The 26,650-nt window shown below is 34.9% G+C and overlaps 2 protein-coding genes across 13 annotated transcripts in view; both read right to left on the bottom strand.

Annotated features, from left to right (window-relative positions):
• Window positions 1-675: 675 nt before the first annotated feature.
• Window positions 676-19,182, bottom strand: si:dkey-266f7.5 (uncharacterized protein LOC100006143 homolog). 12 transcript variants are annotated; one of them, XM_043217699.1, is made up of 11 exons: window positions 19,059-19,182; window positions 18,672-18,767; window positions 18,038-18,173; window positions 17,340-17,388; window positions 3,132-3,291; window positions 2,998-3,052; window positions 2,796-2,923; window positions 2,488-2,714; window positions 1,577-1,736; window positions 1,326-1,436; window positions 676-1,079 (listed from the first exon to the last, which is right to left on the bottom strand). In XM_043217699.1, the coding sequence occupies exons 4-11, from the start codon at window positions 17,379-17,381 to the stop codon at window positions 997-999; spliced, it is 966 nt and encodes a 321-aa protein (XP_043073634.1). In that variant the 5' UTR covers window positions 17,382-17,388; window positions 18,038-18,173; window positions 18,672-18,767; window positions 19,059-19,182; the 3' UTR covers window positions 676-996. The 12 variants fall into 12 exon arrangements, 9 of the variants coding, with proteins under 9 accessions (XP_043073634.1, XP_043073635.1, XP_043073640.1 ...); XM_043217700.1 differs by lacking the exons at window positions 18,672-18,767; window positions 19,059-19,182 and having other exon boundaries at window positions 18,038-18,251; XM_043217702.1 differs by lacking the exons at window positions 676-1,079; window positions 1,326-1,436; window positions 1,577-1,736; ... (6 more) ...; window positions 18,672-18,767; window positions 19,059-19,182 and adding exons at window positions 7,851-8,559; window positions 9,729-9,830; window positions 10,046-10,205; ... (4 more) ...; window positions 12,600-12,712; window positions 14,247-14,345.
• Window positions 19,183-22,145: 2,963 nt separating this feature from the next.
• The window catches only part of LOC122323324, a 29,423-nt gene continuing 24,918 nt past the window's right edge, over window positions 22,146-26,650 (bottom strand). Inside the window, exons 24-37 of the mRNA XM_043217070.1 lie at window positions 26,434-26,625; window positions 26,165-26,359; window positions 25,893-26,071; window positions 25,308-25,338; window positions 25,030-25,113; window positions 24,849-24,945; window positions 24,603-24,739; window positions 24,342-24,515; window positions 24,112-24,254; window positions 23,515-23,638; window positions 23,294-23,402; window positions 22,980-23,113; window positions 22,808-22,892; window positions 22,146-22,722 (exon numbers count right to left, since the gene is read on the bottom strand). Of these exons, the coding sequence (XP_043073005.1) occupies window positions 22,667-22,722; window positions 22,808-22,892; window positions 22,980-23,113; window positions 23,294-23,402; window positions 23,515-23,638; window positions 24,112-24,254; window positions 24,342-24,515; window positions 24,603-24,739; window positions 24,849-24,945; window positions 25,030-25,113; window positions 25,308-25,338; window positions 25,893-26,071; window positions 26,165-26,359; window positions 26,434-26,625 (1,740 nt within the window). The 3' untranslated portion in view covers window positions 22,146-22,666. The remainder of the gene's footprint in view (window positions 22,723-22,807; window positions 22,893-22,979; window positions 23,114-23,293; window positions 23,403-23,514; window positions 23,639-24,111; window positions 24,255-24,341; window positions 24,516-24,602; window positions 24,740-24,848; window positions 24,946-25,029; window positions 25,114-25,307; window positions 25,339-25,892; window positions 26,072-26,164; window positions 26,360-26,433; window positions 26,626-26,650) is intronic.

Genomic DNA, 26,650 nt, shown 5'->3' on the forward strand with positions numbered 1-26,650 from the left:
AGCAGGGAATGCAAATTCGGTCCATTGTTCAGCCAGACAAAAACGTCTGCACACAAGCTAAATGTAAATGTAAATCTCTGTAAATCCACTCTGACAGCATGGGGACGCTTATGGAAAAGCTGAATTTCAGCTGTTTCCCCATAACCTCTGTGGGCAAAGCAGTTGTAATTGCGATTAAAAACACTTATATTAGATATTACATGGAGTGAAGGTGAAAACAAAATGCCATAAAATCTTTTCTTAAGACAGAAACTTATATATATACACACTGTGTGTGTGTTTGTGTGTTTAATTAAGTTATTAACTTGCATATATCTTCCGACTTCCCTTCCAACTTTCTGCCATGTATTCACTCAAAACAACACTTGGGCATCTGGGACTGTTACTTTAACTTTGACTTTTTGTTTTCAGAACCTGGTTGCAGTTTTCTCAAATCACAAAAGAAGACACTGACAATGCACTGAAAGACAGAGCAGGTTACGTTTACGTTTAAAAATTGTGTCACTTTTTAATAAATTCACGCAATAAAAAGCACATCATCTCTTCCTATTTCCCCATGAAATAAACATGAATGAACAAACAAACAAAAAATGATTTTAAAAAATAAATACAGTAGTTTCAGTATTGCTTGATTAGTTGTAACAAACCAAAAAGCACTGACAAAGAGAGCAGATATAATCTGTAATTCTGATTTATTTTGAATGGAATTGTAATTTAAAGAATCTCTGGAAACAACAGATATATTCACAAAATGCTGTACACCGATGTTGTTTGTTTTGATATTGTCTACTGTCACAAACCTGAAAATCATGGAATGCAGTAATGTCACAGAGAAGCAGATTTTTCAATATGTTATTATTTGTACATTTAGATGAAGATTCAAGAAAAAGATATTAACACAATTTGAAATAATTAAAAAAACTGTATAATTTAAAATAGCATAACGTACTTCATAAAATATGGTTATTGTGTAATTGTGTCTGCATGATTGAATACTCAGTCATCAAAAAAATCCCAAGACAACTCTGCATCTTCGTCCAATAGTATGGAAGTCACATTTGGGATATCATGCCCAGGACCTGCAGGTGGGACATAGGTAATTACACAAAACACTATACAATGAGTAAACATTTATTATTATTATTATTATTATTATCACTTTTTATTCAAAGCCAAAAATGTGTTAATTATAAATATAATAGCACCATAAGCACTGTGTAAAAAGCATTTAAAGTTGCATGATTTCTGGTATTTATTTTGAAAAAAAAAAAAAAACAACAAAAAAAAAGTCACACGGGCTTATTTGTGTAATATCTGTCGCTCACCTTGTTGTTCTCTTAGTCTCTTCCGACTGAGTCTGTCAGCTGTGTAACTCAGATATTTTTTTATTTCCGCTTCACAGTCGGCCCTGATTATATTTTTTCTGAACGCAGCCTCTGAAAGGGGATACTTGAAGTCATACTCTGAGCTGCAGACAGTTTATACACTCGTAGGGTCTTCATTTGATTTCGTTTGAAAGTGAAGACTGCAGACAAAATGTGAATAAAATGAAAACATCGGTATGTGGGAAGTTTACCTCTGATCACGTCTGCTAAAATCAGCTGAGAGAAGGGTTTCTTTTCGCCTCTTCCCTGCCAGTTGAATTCCTTAGCCAGATCGTCTGTTATGACATGTTGCATAATGTTCTTTATCACATCCCTGTTTCCAAAACCTCTAATTCCTGACAAATATTTTACCTGTGAATAAAGGTTTTTATATATGATTGTAAATGGTCAGTCGCTGCATTAAATGATCAACAATCTTGAAAATAAAGGTGCTTAAAAGGTTCTTCACAGCGATGCCATGGAAGAACCATTCAAAGGTTCTTCACATAACCATCTCTTTCTCATACTTTTTAAATTCAGAAGAAGCTTTTGTGAAACAGAAAGTTTGTTGCAACCTAGGCTCATTGAAATACCTCTACCTACATTTCTGCAAAACTCCAAAAACATATTTATACATACAAATGGCTGCAGTTTACAGTTGAAATGAACACCAAAAAGGCATGATTTGAGTAATAAGGCCTATTTTTTGTATAATTACTTGAGGAATATTACGTTGTGAATTCAAACCAATTTTGACATGCTGTTACATTTTTTAAGGTACGTAAGGTGCTGCAGAAATGTATTTAGAGGCATGTATTTCCAATGAACCTGGGTTGGTTTCTTCAGATGTTGAATGCTCTTTATGGGACCATTTAGACAAAATATTTTTCTGTGGCACAGTGAAGTACCTTTATTTTTAGGATTCAAGTATTTATAACGATCAAATATGTGAAGAACACTGTACGTTTATATTTGTCTGCCTGTATCATTTATTCTTAGCAGAAGCTTTAAGCTTTTTTCTGATAGTAGGAGAAAATTTTTTTGAGTCCAAATAGCATGTATGTATTTATTTATTTAGGTAACAGTAGAGGAAAAAGAGGGGCATTAAATACTGTTGACTCACATATTTTTTGCGCATTGTTGCAGTGTTAAGGTCCCTTTCACTTCTTTCCATATCATCGAAGGTTTTAAGAGGCAGATTTAGACTTGTTTTAAAGTCCTTAGTTGCAACGGAGGTACTGCTGGGGACCTCAGGAGCTGTATTGTCTCTGAGTATCTTCATTAACATAGAGGAGTTTTCCCGAACCGTGCTCTTGATGTCTCTCAGCATTTGAAGGAGCTCATCCTTGTCTGTCGTGTAAAATGAGTTGTGATGTAATTACAAAATCTTTTCAAACTGATTATGGCAACAACAAAAAAAAAAAGACTCACCATCAGGTGACATTCTGGATGTAGATGCAGGTGATGCAGGAGTAAGTTGGTGTTTTGACATTGCTTGAGTGCTTTCGAGTCTTTGTCTTTTTAGTAATGGAGAGAACCAAGTGGCTAATAGATATCGCCTTTATTTGAAAAAAAAACACCTGAAATAAAATATGATTTTTTTATATATTATTTTTTTGTCTTGTCTACTTACCGTTCTTTCTGCTCTTCAGTATTTTTTTGCTCCTCTTTTGCCTTATCAAAAGTGACTGCAATGAGATGAATACTTAATACTGTTTGAAAATGTCCAAATTCCAAATTGAAACAATTTTTAATAGCGACCATTACCAAATTCTCTGTGAAAGTTAATATTTAATTTCTCCCACGGCTTCCCTCCCGTTTCAGGTTTAATTCTGTTCTGAACAGCTTCCGTGAACTTCTCTGTTGATTTGAATGGAGGCCAGGGACATTGTTTCTTGTCTATGTTCAGCCAGTTTGATGGTACCACCATCACCTCATCTGAGTCCAGCAGAGTAACAAGTCTAGTGAGGGGAGAAATAAATAATAATAAAAAAAAGACAGTTTAGCTCTGATTGAAAAATAAATATGTCTAGTTTTATAGTGAATTTGCTTGATCACAAAATTGACCAATGAAATAATCCGAAAATTTTCTATTTAAAGTGTCCAATTAGTCAGCTTTTTAACTATTGTACTAATTTTAGCTAAACCCGATTAGCCTTGTGTTCATGGGTTTGTGGATCTATATGAAATAATGCATTTCCATGTTCATTACTCAAAATGCGCTCTTTCTTTCTTCACAATAGTACTTTGGTTGATTAGGCATCAGAGTTCAGTTTGTTTAGACAATATAAATGCTGCTTTAAAATTCTATTTACACACAAACCCTACCCACCACAAAAGGACGGTCTGGGGGTACGGTTCATTTCTGATGTAAATGTAATCATACTAAATCATGAAAGCGAACAGCTATTTGATGACATGATCAAACTATATATATGTTTTCTTGTTCACTTTCCTGACAAGTGTGACTAAATCCCTGCATAAATAGAATGTATATCTCATTTCTCATTTCTCCTCATCTTCAGCAGAAACTAAGATCTTTTGAACTTTGAATTTGTGAGTTATAGGCATGTGCCATGGTGTGTTGGTGATTTGCAAACAAAACCAAATTTTCACAATTCTGAGTACAAAAGTGAAGCAAGGACGCAACAGTATGTATCCATTCAGCCGTTATAATTGCTACTTAGCATTAGAAATAAATAGCTATCACTATCACAAGTCAACTTCATGATCCCCACCTTCTGTCATTCTCCATTGAAATGTCTTCTTCTTTCATCATAGACGCAAAATCATGCTCCTCACACACACTTCTCTCTTTATTGGCTTTGTTTGTTTTGGACCAACTTGCTTCTGATTCTTCCTTTGTGTTATTGATCAGTGTTCAACTTTAGTATTATTTTCTATATATTTCAGTTGGCCGCCTTCAACATTTCCTTTAGACAGCTCCTTGATGTAAAACACTTCATTATCTCTATTTTCCACAGCAGCTATTATTTTCTCAAAGTCCTCAGGTTGGACGCAAAGTATCACGTTTCTTGAAAAAACAGAAATTCACACTGTTTTAAACTCTCAGCTAATGCAGAGACAAAGCATTTCAGAGCCAGAGTAATGAGAACCGGTGTCAGCGGACAACCCTGATCCAACAGTTTGTCTCTCTCGATTAAAACATCTGCAGATCCAGTAGCTACTTCTGGTGCATCTTCTAAGAAGGTTCTTCACAATGAGGAAATCCTAATATAGAGCCGGGTTTGACCGTTTTTGCTTAACTATCTCATCCTGAATATGAGACAGCACGTTTTGGGAGTGATCATGACAGAAGCCAAATTTTTTGGTACACGACCCTTTGACTGAGACTCATCAAGACGTTTTGCTAGAATAGTTCTAATGATGAGGTAGTCAATGTTAAAGAAATGTTGATTATCATCATGCAGACTTTTTACAGTTTCATTAAAGTGCTTCTCTGAGCAGTTAAACGCACCTCTGTGGATTCTTTCATAAAGCATCTTTATGTATGGAATTAGATCATGAATGTTGTCTTTATAGAAGGAAACTGGGATGCCGTCTGGTCTCGGTGTGTTAGAAACCTGAAGAGAATTTACAGCTGATATAATGTCAACCTCATTGACTGCATGTGAGCTTTCTTCATCTAATAATGAACCCATGTCATCGGTCAAAAGATGCTTTTTAAATTCAGCCATTGAGAGACTGGCTGTATCTGGAGATCTTTTGTAAAAACTACCGCGGGAGCATTGTTGATCTCCAAATACACAGGACAATGGTTGCGCATCTCTGAGTCTCTGATTTTGCAATGTCTGACACGCCACATACATTCTTCTGGAACAAAGAAATAATCCAGCCTGGATGCAACTTGACTCTGGAATGTATAATTCTGCTCTGTGGGGTTCTTTCTTCTCCAGACATCAACCAGCTGAAGAGATTTCATGAACTTTTTCACAGAGCAGCGTAGCTTTCTGTGGGTTGTGCTGTCTGTCACATCTTTTGAATGGATTTGGTTGTCTTTGTCAATAAATGGATTGAGAGCTGTGTTGAAATCTCCACCGATCACCAGCAGCCCTGTGGACATTGACTGCAGGTACCTTGAAAGTACATCGAGGGTTTTTGTGTCTTTTCATGGTTATAAACACTCACCTGAGTGCACAGCTGACCCCCCAGTTTACTTTTCAGCACAACATATATTCCACAGTTATCTTTTTCATCACTTATTTGTTCAAAATGTGGTCTTCTCTTGACTAGTATGGCGGTTCCCATTCGGGAGGTAAACTTTGTGTAGGAAACATGCCACTCATTTTTTAGACCTTCTATAATGTGTTCATCTCCTACTCCAATGTGTGTCTCTTGTAAGAAAACAAAGTCAGCATTTTGTAGTTCTTGAAATTTTTTATCCCTGTTTAAATCCATTAATATTCCAAGTGATAAAGTTTATGGTCTGCGTAGCCATTGACAGATCTCTTACTGGCCAAAAATCAGCTTAGTAAGTTCCTTAGTAAGTTTTCTTATAATTCACTGTCAGCTAATGTTCCATTCATTGCTGGCATGTGGAAATGTCACTACATGCATTTTGCTAGCACATATGCCTAATATAATAACCTTATATAAATAAATATAGTATTGCTGATAATGTAATAATAAATAATGTGTAATATATTCTAAATATAAATAGACAATTATACATCATTAATAGATGTATTTGTCTTAGGATTGTTTAAAAACATATGTATGGATATTTGTAATTTCAATTCAGAATTATGCAACATAATTTGAGTGTTTGAGTATGTTTGAAGAGATTTCTGATTTGTCAATGAGCTACATTTCACTGTCTATGGAAGCTAATTGTTGTTTATAGAATATGCATATAGAAACTGCATGTTTGTTCTATTGTAAAATAATAACTCAGTGTTACTTTTGTTTTTTTAGACTTATTTTCTAAAAAGATAAATAAAAATTAAAATTTTCGTCTGTGTCACTATTAATTATCAAATCCAGAGCTTTAATCTTCTGAAAAATAATTGGTATAGGTTTCAGGGGAAATTAAAGTGAAAGCATGTGAAAAAAGTGAAAGTTCAATTCAGACTTATGCAACATAATTTGAAATGGAAATGATCAAATCATATCTCACATTAAATGTGATAATGTCTGTTAGGACAGAAGACTGCAGTCTGTATTGAAGCCTTCTAGTGGTCTGTTATCATTCTCTTATTATTATCTTATTGAGTGTGGGTTATTTACTACTTTATTTAAGCATTTTTTTAAACCATGGGTGAGGTTCTGGTGGACAAATGTCGCTTTTGTTTTTTTTATTCTGGTGTGTTGAAATGATGTGTTTTTAAATAAAGCTTTAATTATCTGTACAAGATCATGGTTTCTATTAATCATTTTTTAAGGGTGGTTAATTCACCAAAGCTATATCAAATATAAGCTTATTAAATGTCACATTCTGAGATCTTCATTACTGTAGCATAGGTTTGCCGCTGTTTCATTCATAGAATTATTATTAATAAATGAAACTCTTTTGCATGTCAGCTTTTAAAGCTCTGTATTTTTTCATAAACCATGGGTGAGGTTCTGGTGGACAAATGTCATGTGCTGTTTTTATTTTGTGTTGAAATGATGTGTTTTTTGACTAACATTTGGAGTTAAATTGATTAAACCTTTGATGTCAAATGCTACTCAAAACTTGATCAAGATGCGAAGTTTGGACAGTGGTGACCGAGTGAAAATATTTAGTTCACAGCTCGGATATCCACATCAAACTGACATTAGAAACTTGATGTCAATTTCACATCCACACACTCATGTCCTTTCTGATGGCCATTAAATGTCAAATAGCTGGTTTCTGCCACCTGTTTTTAATTTCAACACCTGCAGAATCGCTAGTAACATTTGGAAAATTCTGATTCAAACTTTTGATTGATGATTCTAAAATGAACCATGACTTTGTGTCTAGTTCACATTCTGTTACTTATTCTCAAGTGGGTACATGGCGTGTATTGTTAAACAAGTTGTCTTGGGTAACTTACGAGACTTCAATAAAATATGACATTGTGCTATGGTTATTTCAGGTCGTTTCTGGCCCGGTTTCACAAACAGGGCTCGGATCAAGCTGAAATTAGGCCATAGTTCAATTAAGACATTTGAGTAGCTTCGATAAACATGCCATAGATAAAAACACAACTGAAAATAAGGAATTACATAAATTATGGAATTAGATTTACTTATTTGTTCAGTAAACCAACATGTTATTGAGAATATGATTGCAACTTGTTTATCATTATGAATTTCAAGTTAACAATGTGAATAGTTGCTATATAACAGAACTACCAGAGGAGGTCAGTATGACATCCAAAATCACTGGGTTGAACAAGAGCCGGCAAAAAACGTAATTGGTGTATATTTCATTTTAAACATAAATAAGTAAATGTAGTAAATTAACTTGTGTGAGATTAGTTAGGTGAAAATACAAAATCCTGAAGAGGAGAAATCATCTTTAATTCAGGTTTATTTTTAATGAAACCATCACATGCAATTGATGAAACATGAATAGACATATGTGTATATATGCTACTTAAAAAAAACTACATTTTATAGCAATTTATACCAAATTTATACTAAATTAAGTTTGGAACTAAAGCTGCTGTAATTTTCCTTGAAAACAGTGTAATGTTCAGTGGACCATGAAACTATAGTGGCACCCCTGCCTACAAACATGCCAATTTATGAATTAATATCAAATTGAACAAAATTTGTTTATTACTGTTACGATATTTATATAGGCTGAGTTACTCCTTACATTATTACAGGAAAACGCCTTGTTGTCATGTAGCTACTGAGCCACTGTATGGAGCAACTCTAATGTGCGCTTAAATTAAAAATGAAATACCATAGAGCATATTAAAATAAAAAGTAACAAAAGCTTGTAGAATACATTTAAATGAACATGACTAAGTATGAAAATAACTGAAGGAAATATAATTTGCACAATGAACAAAGCCAATTGACATTATACATATTCAGTATTTCAGAAAAAGTACCAAAAAAAAGTATTAGTATCAAGCTGAAAAAGTGGTATCGGTGAATCACTATGAATTATCCATTGAAAAGTTCTAAAGTGCTCCTATATCTGGATGTTTGTCCATCGTTGAGGTAGAAATCACGTTTTGAATCTCATTTCTAAGACCTACAGGGGAAGGAGATATTTATGCAAAATATACTATACAATGATGATTAAACAAAGTTCAGTGCAGTGGCTGTTTCTCAATTTTTTAAGACCGCAGAGACTGGACTGTTCTCTTTGACACCGGCCTTGCCAGGCTTCCTCGTGATAATTGAGATGTATTGCTTAAAGGAATAGTTTACCCAAAAATGGAAATTACCCCATATTTTGCTCACCCTGAAGCCACCCTTGGTGTATATGACTTTCTTCTTTCAGATAAACACAATCTGAGTTTTTAAAAAAAATATCCTGGCTCTTCCAAACTTGGTAATGTGAGCCGATAGTGCCCATTATTTTGAAGCTCCGTAAATGGGATATATCCCCAAGTACTGCAATGTAAAACTAACATATATTTCTGCAAGGCTTCTTGGCTGACCTATGACTCGACGTATGACGCAATTAAACATTAAAACATGTCATACTATTATTTAAACTAAATACTATACATTTAAACGTGTCATACTATTATAGATAGTCTAATTTTTCTCATATTTGCATCATTTTATTTTACATTATGCATTATGTTTAACTATGACTATGTTTTAATTGATGGCTTTCTCCGGGTCTTAAAACTTTATTAAAATGAAGTAAGACGAAATGATTGCATGCGCCCTCTTTACTTGCAACGTAGAATGAGAACACAAGGATGCAAGATAGATATATACTTGTATACCTAGATTAGTGACCGTTTCTATTGTAGCGGTCTGACTTGACGTCATTCATCATAGTAATCAGTGAATATTTGAAAGATGCCACAGTCCCGCACACAATGGCTCCGTGTGAATCAACAGTATAATGAATGACGTCAAGTTCACCTCTCCAACAGGGCATTCCTGGAGCTGTCCAATGGGGAGTCTATATATGTCTATGACAAAATCACCGAAGAATTTATATTGAGAAACAGTCATTGTCTTTTAAAATGATGAAAGTTTAATGCCTGTGAAAACAGCTGATTGGGACTACAATGAGCTACTTCCTGATGGCAGACAGACTATTCTTACAATGTCCTTTATACTTTTCTGGACCTTGACAGTGATTAATCATTTTAACAATTCTGATTTTGGGGCGCTGTAACCCTTTAAATACAGCCCCATGAACGCATTCGCATTACATCTACCATCTGTGTCACTCACCTTCTTGTTCTTTTGGTTTCTTCCGACCAGCTGCGTAACTCAGATATTTTTTTATTTCATTTTCACAGTCACCCCTGTTGACATTTCGGTTCAACGCAGCATCTGAAAGAAGAAACTTGACTATAAATGAGTTGCAAATTCTTAAGCCATAGTGCCTCATACAGTTTATTCGTTCTTAAGGTGAAATCTCAGTCGCAGATTTATTTAAATATGTTTCATTTCTATGCCTTGGTTTTGAATTTAAAACCAAATGCGACTACGGTCAAAATGCAAACGTTCTTGGTTTGTAAGTAGTGTTCATGCAGCACTTTCTTTACCTCTGATCACATCTGTTAACAAAAGTTGAGAGAAGGCCTGTTTATCTCCTCTCCCCTGCCAGTTGAACTGTATAGCCAGATCATCTGTTATGACCGCTTGCATAATTTTCTTCACCACATCTTTGGTAGTAAAACCTCCACACTCTGACAGATGTTTCACCTGTGAAGAATTTGTTTTATATGTGATTCTAATTAGTCGATCATCTCTGTGATCAAATCAAATATCTTAACATATTTGGTCTATGTATAATTAATAATAATAATGTTAAACTGTACAGTTGCAATAGCCTGCTTGGACTATTATTTGGAGATAATAAAATAATTTTGATTGCCATCAGCATTTCTTAATTTATTTATTAGGAAAAAGTGTATCGTCATAGAACAAGAGGGACATGTATTTTATGTTTAGAAGCAAAGGAGTGTACAGTATCCCTTTTAAATATTGTATAAACGCTGCGTCGACTCACATATTTTTTACGTGTTGCTGAGTTTTTGAGCACTGTTTCAGTCCCGGCCACATCTTCAAGGGTTCCAAGAGGCAGGTTTAGCTTTGCTTTAAAGTTTTTTGAATGTGCACATGTACTGCTGCGGGCTTCAGAAACCGTATTGTTTTTGAGTATTTTCTTTAACATGGTAGAGTTTTCCTGAACCTTGCTCTTGATGTCCCTCAGCATTTGGACGATTTCAGCCTTGTCTGCTGTGCAAAATAAATTGTGATATAATTAGCAAAAATAGAAAATAGTAATCTCATATTGATCAAGTCAAAAAAACTGACTTACCATCATCTGATTTTCTGGGTGTAGATGCAGGTGTTACTGGAGGAAGTGGTTGATTATTTGATTTCACTTTAGTACTTTCAAACTCCTGTCTTTTTACTCCGCTTAACAAAGTGTCTAATGGATGTGGCCTTTATTTGGAAATAAACAATATTTAATACAATACAAATAAACTATTTTGCTCTTTGAAAGGTCAAATCAAAACGCAAGTTTCTTACCAGTCTTCGATTTCTTTTTGCTCCTCTTTTGCTCTCTCAAAAGTGGCTGCAGTAAGATAAATATTGTATTGTATTATTTGAGAACTTGTTAGACAGCACAAAATCCCATATTATTTTAAAGTAGTGACCATCACCGTATTCTCCGAGAAAGCAAATGCGTAGTTTCTCCCATAGTTTTCCACCTGTTTGAGGTATAATTCTGTCCTGAATAGCTTCCGTGCACTTCTCTGTTGATTTGAATGGAGGCCAGTGGCAGTGTTTCTTGTCTAGGCTCAGCCAGTTTAATGGTACCACCATCACCTCATCTGAGTCTTGCAGAGTAACAACCGCATACATGGTCTGCCATGAGGGAAAAGACGGAGCAAGAGAAAAGGACAATAACAAGCATTTAGCTACTGAGAAATAGATAAATTGAAATGTTGACCAACCCAGTCCTTTAAAGGTAGAGGATAGAGTCTGAAAATGGTCTTAAAGGGGCTTTCACATCAATGTGAAATATAATGTGATTATAATAACCTTCAAAGATAACGACTTGATTAAATATTTGAGCACAGCATGTTTTAAAGTAAAAGTACAGTACATTTTATGTAGGACTCCTGAATTCAGAGTTCTTTGCAGTCAATGAAAAGTCTACATTTTTGCCAAGCAATTGTTTATGATCTGTTTGTAAATCGGGACAGTTTCTACTTGCAAACACATCAACTTTCTATAATATTTTGTCGTTGTTGACTGGCCATTCATATGATTCGGGCAAATCCAAGAGTTGTTTTGTTTCGTTTTGTTGTTATCTCTGGGGAACTGTTTTGATGGCATCTGGGGTAACCAGAGAAAAAACAGAGAAGATGCGCTTTTTCCACAAGTGCATCTTCAGTAAAATGGTGATTTTGCAATTTCGTTTGCCATTTTCTTCACACTAATGCAGTTTATTAATTTACTACTTAATTTCTGAGTGATGGAAACAAAAAACAAAGAGTGGATGGATTTTATTTTTTTTTTGCATTCACACCTTAAAGGTATCCTTACAGCAAAGATCAATAGATTTTTATCCAGAGTCATTTAAGGTATATTCAGGAATTACGGTATAGATTTTGTTTCCTATGAATCAAACAAATTTTATTCTGCTTAACCAGATGCTAGTCTCTCATAATACCATGTGCAGCTTACAATGCATGCATATTAACAAACAATGCCTTTTAGTAAACCAAGTGCCTTTAAAATTTTTCCCAGAAAAGATATAAATAGATTCATTTGCACCGGCTTCTATGATTTATCTGATTTAATGAAGAATACCACGTTTTCCATTGTTCCAAAAATCATACATTTGACATTCTCAAAAACATCAGTTGTGTTTTAAAGGCATAACCCTTTTTAATAAAGGCTTTTAAATGTTACTTACTCCATAAGTATTGAGAATAAAGAACAGAACGGCTAAAAGCTAAAAGCTAAAGCTGAAATGTTGATGTCGAATGTTTGTTGGGTGAATTTGTAGGAATGTGTATGTCTCTGGTGTGTATGATTGTTTTGGGAAAAAATACAAAAAGTAAGTTTTGGAAAAGTTACCTTTTATCTCCTAGGATATTGTCTGTAGGACAGGATACTGCTGTTGATTCAGCTCTCACTTTGAGCAGAGTAAGTAACTAAGACGTTAGCTTTCGGTCTCCTTTGGGTGTGGACTTCTCAGAAAGTGAAAGCCAGGGAAAGCAAAAGTGAAATGGTCGCCTTATTCATTTATTTGGTTGTTTTGTTTTACTTCCTAATGGCCGTAATAATAAAGCTTATATTCGAAAAGGAAAAAAAAGGTACATTGTTATGACATACTATTTCTGGACATTTTGAACATGATCTATTATTAAGTAGTTTTTTTGTTTACTCCGGTATTGTAGGGTGCAAGGGTTAATAAGGAAATGTGTTTCTCTGTGTTTGCACAACGCGTTTGCCCTTTGGCAAAGTTGCATGCAAACTAAATGTCTGTTTGGCACCGCCACCGATATAAAACCAATGAAAATAAAGCATAGTCATTTTTTGATGATATTTACAGTAACTACTGAATATAAATTTCTGATTTCTAAAAAGAACAATTTTAACAGTAAAAGACAGTAAAACCTGTTTATAGTAAGTTTCTGTATTATACGGTGTATAACTGTGATTTTTTTTTTTGACATTTGATGTTCTTTAGTTGAAATAACTATGCTACTTCTTAGTGTTCTCCTATGAGATGTGTGCATTAGGGTTGACATCTATTGAAAATATTTAACTCATGTTAAATCATGATCTCTGGACGGTGAAATGTTCAGGTCAGTAGGATTAAAAATATGAACAGATCAAGAAGAAAGGACACATTAGCTGTTAATTAAGGTGAAGCATTAGGTGTGAAACCACCAGGGACGCTTTAGTCTACTGTACTACTATTTTCCACTACGCTGGAGTCTCCAAAAGATCTTAGGTTCTTAAGGACTTTGATAAGATAAAAAATATATAAATAATGAAATTCATGAAGACTTTATAGACAGACAGGCTGAGAGTGACTCTTGAAGAACCAGCACAACATTTTATTTTACCACTCTTTCAAGAAAATATCTGTCAGTTTTGGGAGCTTCACACAAATGTCTATAAAGTTAGGTCAATAATTTATTCAATGAAACATATAAACAAAATTGTAGCATTTATTTATATATTAACTCACTGTAAATACACTTTTAATCTCCGGAACATCCATTTTTGTTTCTTTCATAGATAAGTTAATCACCAGACTTTTACATTTAAGAATTTGCCACAAAAGAATGACTTTCGCTATCTTTTCTTCTCTAGAATGTTGGATGGATGAAAAATCCTGGTGAGGGAAAAAAATCTACACTGAGATTAAGCACAATTTCCTTAACCGACTTGTCTATGTGACTGTCAACATGCTACGTTTTCATTATATATTTATTATTTAGACATATTTATCTTGGATTGGTTCTTGCGACTGTGTTTCTGGTCTCTGTGCTCCCAAAAGCTGAATCCAAGATACAAAAATGCATCAGCATGCAGTAATGGCTCTACCAGGAAGATGCTAATGTCAAGTTATTTTATGCATAACTATTAGCTCCGGATACAGCTTGATGCTTTTCTCTTATGGTTGTAGTTTATGTCGTCCCCTTCTAACCTACTCATCACCATATAAACAGAGAATCCCACTGACCAGACCACAATTACATATAAGCTTACCCTATTCTTCGTCTCTGTGTATGTGTGTCGCAAAAATCTTTGTTGTATTGTATCTTGTTACTGCAATCAAAAAAGCGGTTTCTCTCTTCATGCTGCGTCTAAATGCATCAATGCACTTTCTTTCGTTCAAACAGGATGTGGTACATATGTCATCTTACAGGATGTGTGCGGGAGTGCGTGTGTTTAAAGTTAATGGATTTTTAGTTATTTTACCATTTTTATTATTGTTATTATTAATATTTTGTCGTCTAATAGCAGTATAGTATAAACGTTGCAGGCGTTTTTATTTTGAGCGCACATTTTTTTCTTTAGGAAGCATGACATGCCTTAAAATTAAAAGACAATTTAAAATTACTCTCATTAGAGATGTCTATGAATATAATTTAATTCGCTCAGAATATAAAGGCTGGCTCTGTGTTTTGAGGTTATAGTGAATCCTTACAGTCACAAATCTGACCACTGTGGTTCTGACACCTCATTACACATGAGATAAGACTGTGTGGTTTATTAAAAAATGGCAGATGAAGATTTTGTCCTTTTCTCCACACAGCAAGTGACTGTCCCACATATCAGTGTTTCAGTATTGTTCTGACTCAGTTCCTCTGATGATTAAACCATTTTCTCTGCGTCCTCTTACTCCTCCGTGTCTCAGTTCCTCCTTTCTTTCTTTCTTGTGGAGTTTGGGTCGCTAATTATTACTCATATTCATACCGATATTAATTTCTAAAGCATTGTTTTTTTGTAAAGCTCTTTCGGGACAATGTACTGTATATTTTGAGTGTCTACGCTCTTAAAGGAAGTCTACAAATGACTTCTGGACTATACCTAGATATTAAAGTCGGGTTGAAGAAAACATTTTAACATTGAACATCACAGGTCAGAGTACACATTAAATGACACATTTAATAAATACATCGCATTTGTCAGAAAATGTTTACTGTATGATTACTGTTCTAAATGCATATTATGCTATCTGTGCACATTAGCAAAACTACTGCAGTTTTATATGACTATTGCGATAGGTAAAAAAGACAAAAGCAAGAAAAATGTTGTCCGACTATCATTTATTTGGAACAAAATCATTACAACTTTAACACTGAAAAGGAACAAACAGTCTGCAGACTCAACACCATAACTAATTGAATATTTCATATTTAGGAGGACCCTTATTGGACAGGAAAATAAAGCCTCTATGATACTATAATAATGAAAACCTGTTCATGAATGCAGCGATACCACAGTATTTACAGCTGAAGGGTGATGGATCTTATATTACCACAACATAGCCTAACCTAGCCTAGCTTAACTAGCTTAACTATAAATATACACCTCAAATGAACACCGCTATATGCATTTTATCTCAAAAGCCAATGTATGAAGCAGTGGAACGCTAAACTGTTACACATTGTTTTAAAAAATTCATGTCTAATGTGTAAGCAGGTTTTCTATGCATAAATGTTCCAGAACTCATTCATCATCAGTGTCACTGTCCAGCATTGTGGGAAAAGTCAAACCTGAAGCAGGAAGGAGAATATAAAGATTATTATACAAATGGGTGTAGGTTTCTTAACATGGAAGAATCCAAAATCATGGGCAAGATCAGCCTATAGAAAGTTAGAAAATATTAAGTATATTTGTCACTCTCCTCCATAATCCTTCAACCGATTAGATCCGTTATGGTCCACAAATAATATTTCATTTCAATGTCGCACTCTTCCCTCATTATGCTTTGTTTTGATGCAGCATCTGAAAGAGGAAAGCGATGAAGAATTCACTGGAAATTAGTTTAGGTATATGAAACTTGCAAACATCATGAAGTTGACCAAGTGACTGAATACATTCAAAACATAAGTAAGTGTTCATGCAGCAGTGTGTTTACCTCTGATCACATCTGTTAAAATAAGCTTAGCGAAGGGCTTTTTATCTCCTCTTTCATGCCAGTTAAACTGCACAGCCAGTTCGTTTGACAGGACTTCCTGCATAATATTCTTGACCACATCCTTTTGCCCAAAACCTCTAATCCTTGACAGATAATTTACCTGTGAAAAATATTTTTGCAATTGTTAAGTCATTGCATTTCTTGGAATACTTTGAAATAAACACACATTTTGCACATAGAGTAGCCTAATAATAACTGAGCATTAATGCAGTTTTTATTGACCATTTGTTTTAAGTAGCCATTTTATTTTATTTAAGTAGCCGTGGAATCAACAGGATAATCAGTCATTGCTGAATAAAGCCAAGAGGGTTAATGGGTGGATGAGTGTACGTTATCCCTGTCTTTAAATGCTGTGTCGACTCACGTATTTTTCACGTGTTGTTGAATCGCTGAGCTCTCTTTCAGTCCTTCAAGCATCTTCAAGCGTTCTAAGAGGCAGATTTAGGTTTGTTTCATAGCTTTTAGAAGGAATGCTGGTACTGCTGGGGACTCGGGGGTTGTATTTTCTTTGAGTAGCTTCTTTAACATAGCTGAGTTTTCCAGAACTGTGGTCCTGATGCCTCTCATCATTTGAAGGAGCTCACTCTGGTCTGTTGTGTAAAATTGAGTTGTGATGCAATTACAAAAAAAAGAAAAACACTTTTCAAATTATGACTCACTATCAGTAGACGCTCTGGATGTCGACGCAGGCGTATGTTGCTGTTTTAACATTTCTTGATCGCTTTCGAGTCTTGATCTTTTTAGCAATCCAGGGAATCCAGAAGCTAGTAAAAATGCCCTTTATATGCAAATAAACAATGCAAAACGGCACAAATAATTTCTGATCTTTTTAGGTAAATTTATTTAAATAATTATCTGTTACTTACCATTTTGTAAATTCTTTTTGCCCCTCTTTTGCCTTCTCAAAAGTGACTGCAATAAGGTAAGTAATTTTGTATTATTTGAGAACGTGATCAACAGTACAGAATCTTAAATCAAAACATTTATTATCATACCATATGCTCTGTGAAAGTTAATATTTAATTTCTCCCACGATTTCCCTCCTCTTTCAGGTTTAATTCTGTTCTGAACAGCTTCTGTGCACTTCTTGATGTTTTGAATGGAGGCCAGTGACATTGTTTCTTGTCTATGCTCAGCCAGTTTGATGGTACCACCATCACCTCATCTGAGTCCAGCAGAGTAACAACCGCATACATGCTGAGTCTAGTGAGGAGACAAAGAAAACAACAAAACAGCATTTGGCTCTAACTGAAGTAAATTGGGATAAAATTAAGATTGACCACTCAATGTCATGGGATGGACAAAGTCACAGAAAAGCTTAAATTCCTGACAAGTTTCAAGACAAATTTCGACAGCGCAGCACAAAATATACATTATGTATTACAAACATCAGAAAATGAGATCCTGGTCATCTTCATGATCCTCACCATCCATCATCCTCTACTCCACTCTCTGTATTGCCCATTTTAGATCGAATGTTATTCACAAGTGTTTCTGCTTTCCTTTTTTTTTTAACAGTTCTCAGTCATGCACTTATTTCCCAAGAAATGTTTACCATTAACATGTACTCTGTATAATAGTTTAGTGTGAAACGCTTCATTAACTCTGTTCCTCACAGCAGCTATCACATTCTCAAGGACCTCAGGGTGGATGCAAACACTCTTTCTTTAAAAAAGAATTAAAGAAATATTTTGCTGTTTTAAACTCCCAGCTTCTATATGTTTGTCTGTTTCGATGTGTTCATATATACATACATTCAGTTTGCTAGAAACTTGTCAGTCAAGGACATGATTAAAGAAGACTGTAAACTATTGCACACAATTAGCTAATACAGTTCATTATAAGTACTTACTGTGCACTGAAATCACATGCTTCCACACTCTCACACGTGTGAATGCTGTTGACAATCTTTCATCAACCGTATGGGGGGAGGGGTTACAGCAGCGCTTCTCAATTCGTACATTCTGTACATTTGTACATATATATACCTGATACAAATCAGAAGACACTGTGGCTCCATTTACTCAACATGAACACGGCAAATCACTTAATTCAGTACAACAGTACTTATTTGCTATTTCTATTCACTCTGAACTCACTATAAACAGTTTGGATTTTATTGTAACATAAGGCATATGGTAAATTGGACACATTTTATTTAGAAAATCTTAAAGAATAATCAGAAAACAGGACATCAATATGTACTAATTAATTACATATATGCAGAATTGTTCACATCACGATGTGTCACAAAAATGACTGTATATATATATATATATATATATATATATATATATATATATATTTTTTTTTTTTTTTTTTTTTTTTTTTTTTTTTTACATGACTCATTTTTCATTCTCATTTCTTGTTTATTCGTTATCTTTACGAATCAAATTACGAATCAAATTTATTAAATGTCTTCATGTTTTTGCTGCAGCAACCAATCCAAAGCTCTTTCTAAATGATTGTACATGTTTGTTTTTTACATGTTGACGAATGTTCCTCTTGGAGTGTGAATGCGGTCTTGCAATGGTTTCCGGTACGTCTGCAGAGTTTGTTTTTGCCATGCAGCTGCGCACATGCTGAATAAAAACAACAACACATAGTTTGTTTACTGTAAAAATTTACACTGATTGATGAGAAAATTTTGGGTTACACCATAAATGCATGTAAAGTTTGTTTCATAGTCAATACATATGTATTTTGGTTATAGGGTTACAACAATTAAGGAAGGTCACTTTTAGATAATTAGCATTATGGTAGAGAGCCGTAAAGATTTAAAGTAAAAAAAAAAATGCATTGAGTCTGTACTGCATCTACACCTTTGCACTAACCGAAGATAGACTGCATACGAAAGTATTCATCAGTTGTACCTTGAGACTGAGACCTAATGCTCTGTTCTCCTTTTTATTGCTGCACGTTTTTTCTTCTTTCTCAGATTAAGCACCCCAAAGAGGTACAAAAGGCCTCTTCCACACATTAAGCAAGGTTTCGATGCACATTTACCCTTATCTTTGATCATATTTTATGTTTCAATGCAGTTCATATTGTTTACACAGGATGTGGTACCTTTGTCAGCGTACAGGATGTGTGTGCCTACCATTCACAGCCCTCAGAGTTTTTCCTAGCTACTTGTATCATTTTTTCTTTCTAAACTTGATTCAGACTCTCATCTAGTTGTTGCAATGAAAATGTTTTTGTTCTCTTAACACATTGTAAACATAAATGCATGCATCGTAATCAGGAACAAGCATTTCCATATTGTTTGTGCCTTAAATATTAGTGTATTCCCTTAAACAGCTTATTGAGCGTAATGCACATAAAATATATGTGACATAGGGTTATAATCTTTACAATGGCACCCACTTTATTAAGGTTCACAATCAGGTTAAACTGTTTTATAGAGTTGTTGTATATTGAAAGTTTCTGGAGAGATATTTCATCAACTGAACAAATACTATGTCACGATTTCGCACTTACATATAATTAATCATAGTAACGGAAAAAGTAAGCATGTTTTCATATCCAAATCAAAACCAGGATGTTTCTGCCTCATCCAATCATAATGTAAACCCAACACACGTATCCTTTTAGGGTTAATATGCTTTGATATGCTGAAGTTTCCATCACATGACTTTTGCAGCCTCTCAGCTTTTTTTTTTTTTTTTTAATTCAACATGAAAACAGAATGTTCTCTAGCTCAAGCATAATTGTTTTTTACCTTATTTGGTCTGACATAAACTTCAGGATGTGAACTATCGCATAAATAAAAGAAATACAGAAATTATTTTACGTCACCTTTTAAACTAATTAAAGAGACAACATACATGGAATTGACAAAACATATTTAGGACTTTTAAAGTCCTACATATAATAATTCTTAAAATGTATATTTTCCAGCATTATTTGCTTTATTTTGATCTCTCTTGATAATATCTACCCTTTTCAATTCTTCAAAAACTATAACAGCTTCAGGAGTCCAGCCTATAAACCATTTAGAAAGAAAACACTTATCTTTTAGCAATGTGTGTGTGAGCAATAAGAGAGTATGTGCAAAAGAAAAGAATGAAACGAAAAAGAAAAAAGAATGAGAGACTAATAAAGTAAGAAAAGTGTTTTTATGACTTTCAATAAAAAGACAAAAATTAAAAAAGCGAGCATTATCAAATTTACTGTCCCTCCCATAGCTGCTACATTAGAAATACCCTCACAATAGTGATTTTTTTAATGACTATTAAACGCGCCATCACAGTCTTGTGAAAAGGGTCCATTGCATCGAAGGAAACTCCTTCAACAACTGGTTTGACTGTCAGCATACATGGATGTTAAAATCGTCTACTCTACGTACTTTGTGTAAGTATTGCAAATTCAGAAAATTGCTGTAAAGTCATGAGCAGATAGCTCTGATCAAGCAGGGAAGTGAGGCTTTCCCCAATTATTCTGGTCTTTGGCATTAGGGTTAGGGTATAATGGATGATTCTCTGTCCCGGTGGTCCTAGAGGACCTGACTTTGGTGGTCCTGAGGGTGGTCCGGGTGGTCCTGGAAGACCTGACTCCAGTGGTTTCTAGTCTGGTGGTCCTGGAGGACTCTATTCTGGTGGTCATGAGTCCAGAAACCGTTCCAATCCAGGAGCATTCAGAATCCACTCTAGAATCCGGTCAAGTCCAGCAGTCCTCAGAGTCTACTCCAGAGACCGATCCAGTCAAAGAGTCCACATATTTCACTCCAGAGCCTACTCAATTAAGTCCAATAAAGAGCCCGCTCCAGTCCAGGAGTTCTTAGAGTCCACACTAGAGCTTGCTGCAGCCCTGAGAACATCACAGCAGCCACTGGACAATGATGCCAGTGCACTCACCACACACCAGCTACAGGTGGAGAGGAGAGAAAGAGATAGAGCCAATCAAATGGATTGGAGTTATTGGGAGGTCATGATAGACAAGGGCCAGTGAAGGGAATTTGGCCAGAGCACCAGGATCAAAGCCCTACTCTTTACAATAACTTTAATGGGCTTTTTACTGAACACAGGGAGTCAGGACCTTGGTTTAACATCTAATCAAAAGGATGGTGCTCTTTGACAGTAAAGTGTCCATTTCATGACATTGTGTAGTGCTTTTGTAGACATTTAACATCCATTTTCCGTGCATACGCTAATCTCTAATGTAAGAACATGCATATTGTTTTTCTATAGTCTATATTTTATTTGGATAAAAGCGTATGCTAAATGACTAAATGTAAAATACTGATATAGCATATAATGCATATAGCTTACTTTTATTAATCTCTACAGCCTCAGTTGACGGTCATCTTTGAAAGAACTATTTAGGAATTGTGCTTTAAAGATATTGCCTCAGATATATTTTTCAAAACTCTCTTCAAAAGTACTTCATGTTGAATTGGAACACACTGTATATTTTACATTTTGGACTTATTATTATTTATGTATGGAATTCATATTGGTAACACTTTATTTTAAGGTGTCCATAATACTTAGTAAGTGCTTGGTAAAAGCCATTGTACCTACATGAAACAAAATGTATTTACCATGTAACTAAGTTTTAGAACAGTTTTTACTTACAGTTTGTAATTCTATAGATGTAATAGGCTGCGGCTGCTACATTTGTAACACAATAAGTATGTTACACAGCTACTTATGTAACCAAAGAATTGTGTCTTATGTGCTGAAATACATGCGATACCTTTCTGATTACATGTTGAGTTAATGACAAAGATGGTTCACTTCTTCTAGAATGTTAAGGATGTGTTAGAACATGCCTCTTTGCCAGAATATATAAGATCCATCCCCGGATGATAGATTTAGTCTGTTATCCAATTTACTAGTCAGCAGGGCGGATTAAAACCCAGGACCCTTTAACATTAAGTTTTGCCGGTAACCAAAAACTGTATCATTAGTCAAGAAGTTGACTTAGTAAAGCTGCGAGCATGAAGCAGGACAAAGTGATGATGATTAAAAAAGTTTATTCAATAACCATTTGAGGATGCCATAGATGGGTGATATTTCTTTTCACCCACCCAACTTACAGTATAAAAAACACATTTTTCATACAGTACAGTACAATATATCTTTTTTTGCACTTTATGTGAAGGAAGCTAAACATTTAATTTGCTGTCATTATTAATAAAAAATAGTATTTCTTATTTTCTTCTTATTTCATGTATTTCAAAAGAATTTTTGCAATTACTTTCCAGTCTAATGAATTGCCAATTAATGAATTTCAAATTAATTGTTCTTGCTATATTTTTTTAAAAGTTAAAGATAAAAACCAACAATTAATCAATATACACTTTGGGTAAGCCTTTTTATTTTGATAAAACAAACAAACAAATGAACACTTCTATTAGCAAACAAACGTATAATCAGAAACATAACAGCATAGTAGTAACTTTGAATTAAAAAAAAGTAAAGATTTGAAAGAATCGAATGATTTGTTGTAAAATCATAGAATCTGATGGAAATGGGCTTCAGTCGGACAGTTGCTCTAGAAGTCCATCCAGCTCTTCGATTTCTCTGGAGACATCTAGAAAAGACATATGAAGATGTTATATCATTTTTTTTGTTGTTGTCTTGTTTCTGTGGTGTAGTAGGATGTATTTCTCTCTCACCCATCGACTTGCTTGTGCTGCTTTGTGACAGTGAGAGATCCATTGCTCTCTTTAGTCCTATGTCAAGACGAGCCTTTATGTGGAGCTGCACAAAGTTCAAGAGAATACTCAGTTTGGTAATAGTAATCTAAATCTAAATACACGCTTTTACTAGTATATGTGAGATCCGTACCTTTAATTCATCACACTTTTTAAGCATTTCCGTTTTTGCTTTGTCAAACATGTCTTTTTTCATGTCGTCGACCGTGTTTAGTAACAGAGCTTTCATTCTCTTCAAGCTTCCTGGTCCTTTCATAGCTGCAGCTTCTGAAATGAGCGACACTCTGCATTCAGTCATTTTCTTTCACATGGAGACAAATAAGAACAAAAAAAACTAACAAATTCTTGGATTTGTGTTCGCCGAAGTGCCTTTTGATCGCACAATAAAAAAGTACACTTCGCATTAAAAGTAATCTATGATTAATTGTAACTTTAATTCTGGCTTACGTTTGTAGCAAAAAGACATTTCGTTCTCAATGGTTTTTTGGATTGATGAGAAGACTTCCTTCTTCTTGTCAACAATTTCTCTTTTGAGCTCAGCGATTAGTTTGGTTTCCTGTTGGGGGGCAAACAAAAAGACAGCAAGCAAGTACATAAACATTAAGTGACTAAAAAGGCTTATTTGCATATTTAATGGTAATAAAAGATTTGCCAACAACTGAACTCACCTCCGATTTGATGAAGTAATGAATGTAAGGCCATATGGGAGATCTGGGGTAAGCCGTGTGACTATGGATAATAGTGAATGCACCAAGCTGCTCATACACTGACTTCTCTGTTATTCCAGACACACTAAAGCCAAAAGAAAGGTCCCACTTAATATTAAGTGTCTCCAAAACTCCTGTAACTATAACAATGTAACAACCCTAGCATGATATGTGTACAATAAGTACAAATGTGTAACAGGACATCAGTAACAACACTTTTCACTTTCGTGATAGCACATAAAACATGCAGGGAAGGAGGTGAGATTTTTAAAAACAAAGGCGACAGGAAAGTTTGTGCACTTTAAAGCTAATTTTGACCAATTTGCGTATATTCTTTTTCCTGGAGCTGGGATCTCGTTAACGCAGATCAGCACTAAAAATATAAAATCTCACACAGAAGTTAAGCCAAAATTATATGAAATTGGAATTCGGATGCGCTTGATCACTTTTCCATGCTATGATTTAATGACAGAGGCACAATAATTCGTCTTTGAACTAAACTGCATGATGAAAAAAAGAAAAAAAGTGGAATGCAAATCTAAAACAGGATAAACTTACGAAAAAATCTGACGGAAATCATCATCAATGAACTGATGCAGGGGTTTGGCCAATGTTTTGTTCAGGTCTAGAATTATATCCTTGTTTTTTGGACAGTGGCATCCACCCTTTCTGCACAAAGCTTCAAGGCTGTTATAGGCTATCTGTGGATTAATATTCAGAGTGAGACACAAAAATATTTTTGTTTGTATGTTTGTTTTTTAATCCAAATTGATTTGAGTCGCACTTACCGGTGTTATTAATGTCTTTGTGGATTCAACACATAGCGTCTCTGATTCTTTCACTCCCTGTGATAGACGCTGATCCAAAACTTTATAAACGCAGACAAAATACCTGTCAAGATTACTCAGTTCCTGTTCTAGATTATTTCGAAGTTCCTTGATGATGCTGTCTTTCATTTCAGCCTAAAAGACATCCACACAACAGCAGTGAATAGTAATAATGATACATACAGGCAACATCCTGAAAACATCTGCATGTAAACTGCATACCGCTTTCTTGTCTTTATCCAGCTGGACACTTTGGATCAGAGACAAAACTCCCTTTGCTTCGTTGACATAATCTCTGGCCAGTTCTCTGTTAATGCTCTTGTTAAGACTCCTCAGATCATCCTGCAGCTTTGGGATTTCTGTAGAAACGGGAGATTTTGTTTCGATCATAATCATTTTAAACTTCAGAGCGATTTACAATTTCTCAAGGAATACTTGAACAGACTGTATGGGTTTTTGTGAGTCTACCTGTTTCAGCAGATTCCAGATTTAAACTGGCGTCGAAGAATGCTTTAGAACTTACAGTAAATACTTGAAGAAAATCATTGTCAGTGCTGAAACTTTTCTAAAACACAAAAACAGAATAGGAAAATGTAATTAAAAAAGAAATATATGCACAATTTACTCCAAAAAATGGTCACAATAATACCTTGATTTCAGAATTTTCAAATTTTTCTTTCACACTTTTCTTGGCACATTCGTTTCTTAGATGGATGCACATTTTTATCTGTTTCTGAAGAAGGATTAAAAACAACGAGAACATGATCATAAGGTTAATAAATCAGTTGCAGTGGTTAAATGCGTATACTTTTTACATGTTACATTACGTTACTTTTATAATACGGTTTAATCAGAATTTTTTCAGAAATTTTGGGCATTTTGTAAAATGCAACAAAAACAAGAGTTTGTTCTTTTTTAATTCTCTACCTTGTCTTGAAGTCCTGTAACCCGTGGATCTCTAAGACAGATTAAATAGATTTGAAGATAAAACAATTTAAAATCTGAAAAGGCATGTCGGCAATTCTGATGTAAAAGTGCACCTCAACATGTGTCACAAACACACCAGCCAGATCACCGTCTCCCACGCCAATCACCCGCTCATCATCCCCGGAATTCTAGTCACCTGTTCACCACACCTGTCAGTAATCACCTCAACCCCATATATACACCGAAAGCCCAGTCATTCATCGGCTGGGATTGAGGTCACCTCTGCAAACTTCTGCCTGTGCTATCTCTAGCGATCTCCTGAGGATTACCCCTTTCGAATACGGACTTCCTGCACTTGAGTATTCGCATTGTGTTTTACTTTTGTTTTGAGCTTATGTTTGCTCGGCGTTACGCCACTCCTAAGCTTAATTAAATCTACTCAAGTGTTCTCCTGTCTGCCTGCCTCGTCTCTCCTTGAATCGTGACAACATGACATCTGGACAGATTGGACCTTTTTTTTTAACATGGTATTTAAAATAAGATGTTCAAAATACAATTTAGTGACAAAGAAATTGTAATTCTAACCTTTTAAAGTCAGTTGGATCTATGTCATCAGTTTTTGTACAGATAAATTTGATGTTTTTACATTCTCCTCCTGGTCCCAGTTCTTCAATGCAGTGCTTTAGTAACCCCAAGGGGTTTCTGTCAGTGATTGCTCGATTAATATTACTTACAATCCACACTGAAGAGCACTCTCTCAGTTTCTGCAGGATTTAAAATTAGAGTCAATTAGAGAACATGCTTAGTTTGTGTGGTTTTATAATGTACTTTACAAAAATCTTTAGTAATGCACATACAGATTTCCACAGGTCATCTCTAGTCTTGTTGCAGTCTCCAGTCCCAGGAATATCAACGAGCACAATGTGCTCCAGGAGTTCACGACGGTCTGGTATCTTGATGGTCACGCTCTTCACCAGCGGCCAGAACCAGCCGCCAGTTTGTACTGCACTGTTTTGTATGAAACGTGCAACCTCATCTGCAAATTCAGAGACCTGTAGAGGAAGAACGTTGCTTAAAATCACTCGGAAATCAATTGAAAATTTGTTGTAAAGTCCTAAAAACTTACATCACGTTTTGAGATTTTTTGAGTTTTAATTTCAGCATATTTGTCGTCATTCTTGAGCTCCTCTAATGTTTTCTTGAAGGCATCTTCTCCATACAGCGCAGTGATCTTTTCTTTTGCAATTATAACCAATTCCTCATCCTCATTTTTATTTGATAAAATTGTATGAAGATGACTGAGCTCTTTCTCCCACTCCTGTAGAAGTACAAATTGTAAATAT

This window comes from Puntigrus tetrazona, chromosome 19 (genome assembly GCF_018831695.1).
Source record: "Puntigrus tetrazona isolate hp1 chromosome 19, ASM1883169v1, whole genome shotgun sequence".
NCBI lineage: Eukaryota > Metazoa > Chordata > Actinopteri > Cypriniformes > Cyprinidae > Puntigrus > Puntigrus tetrazona.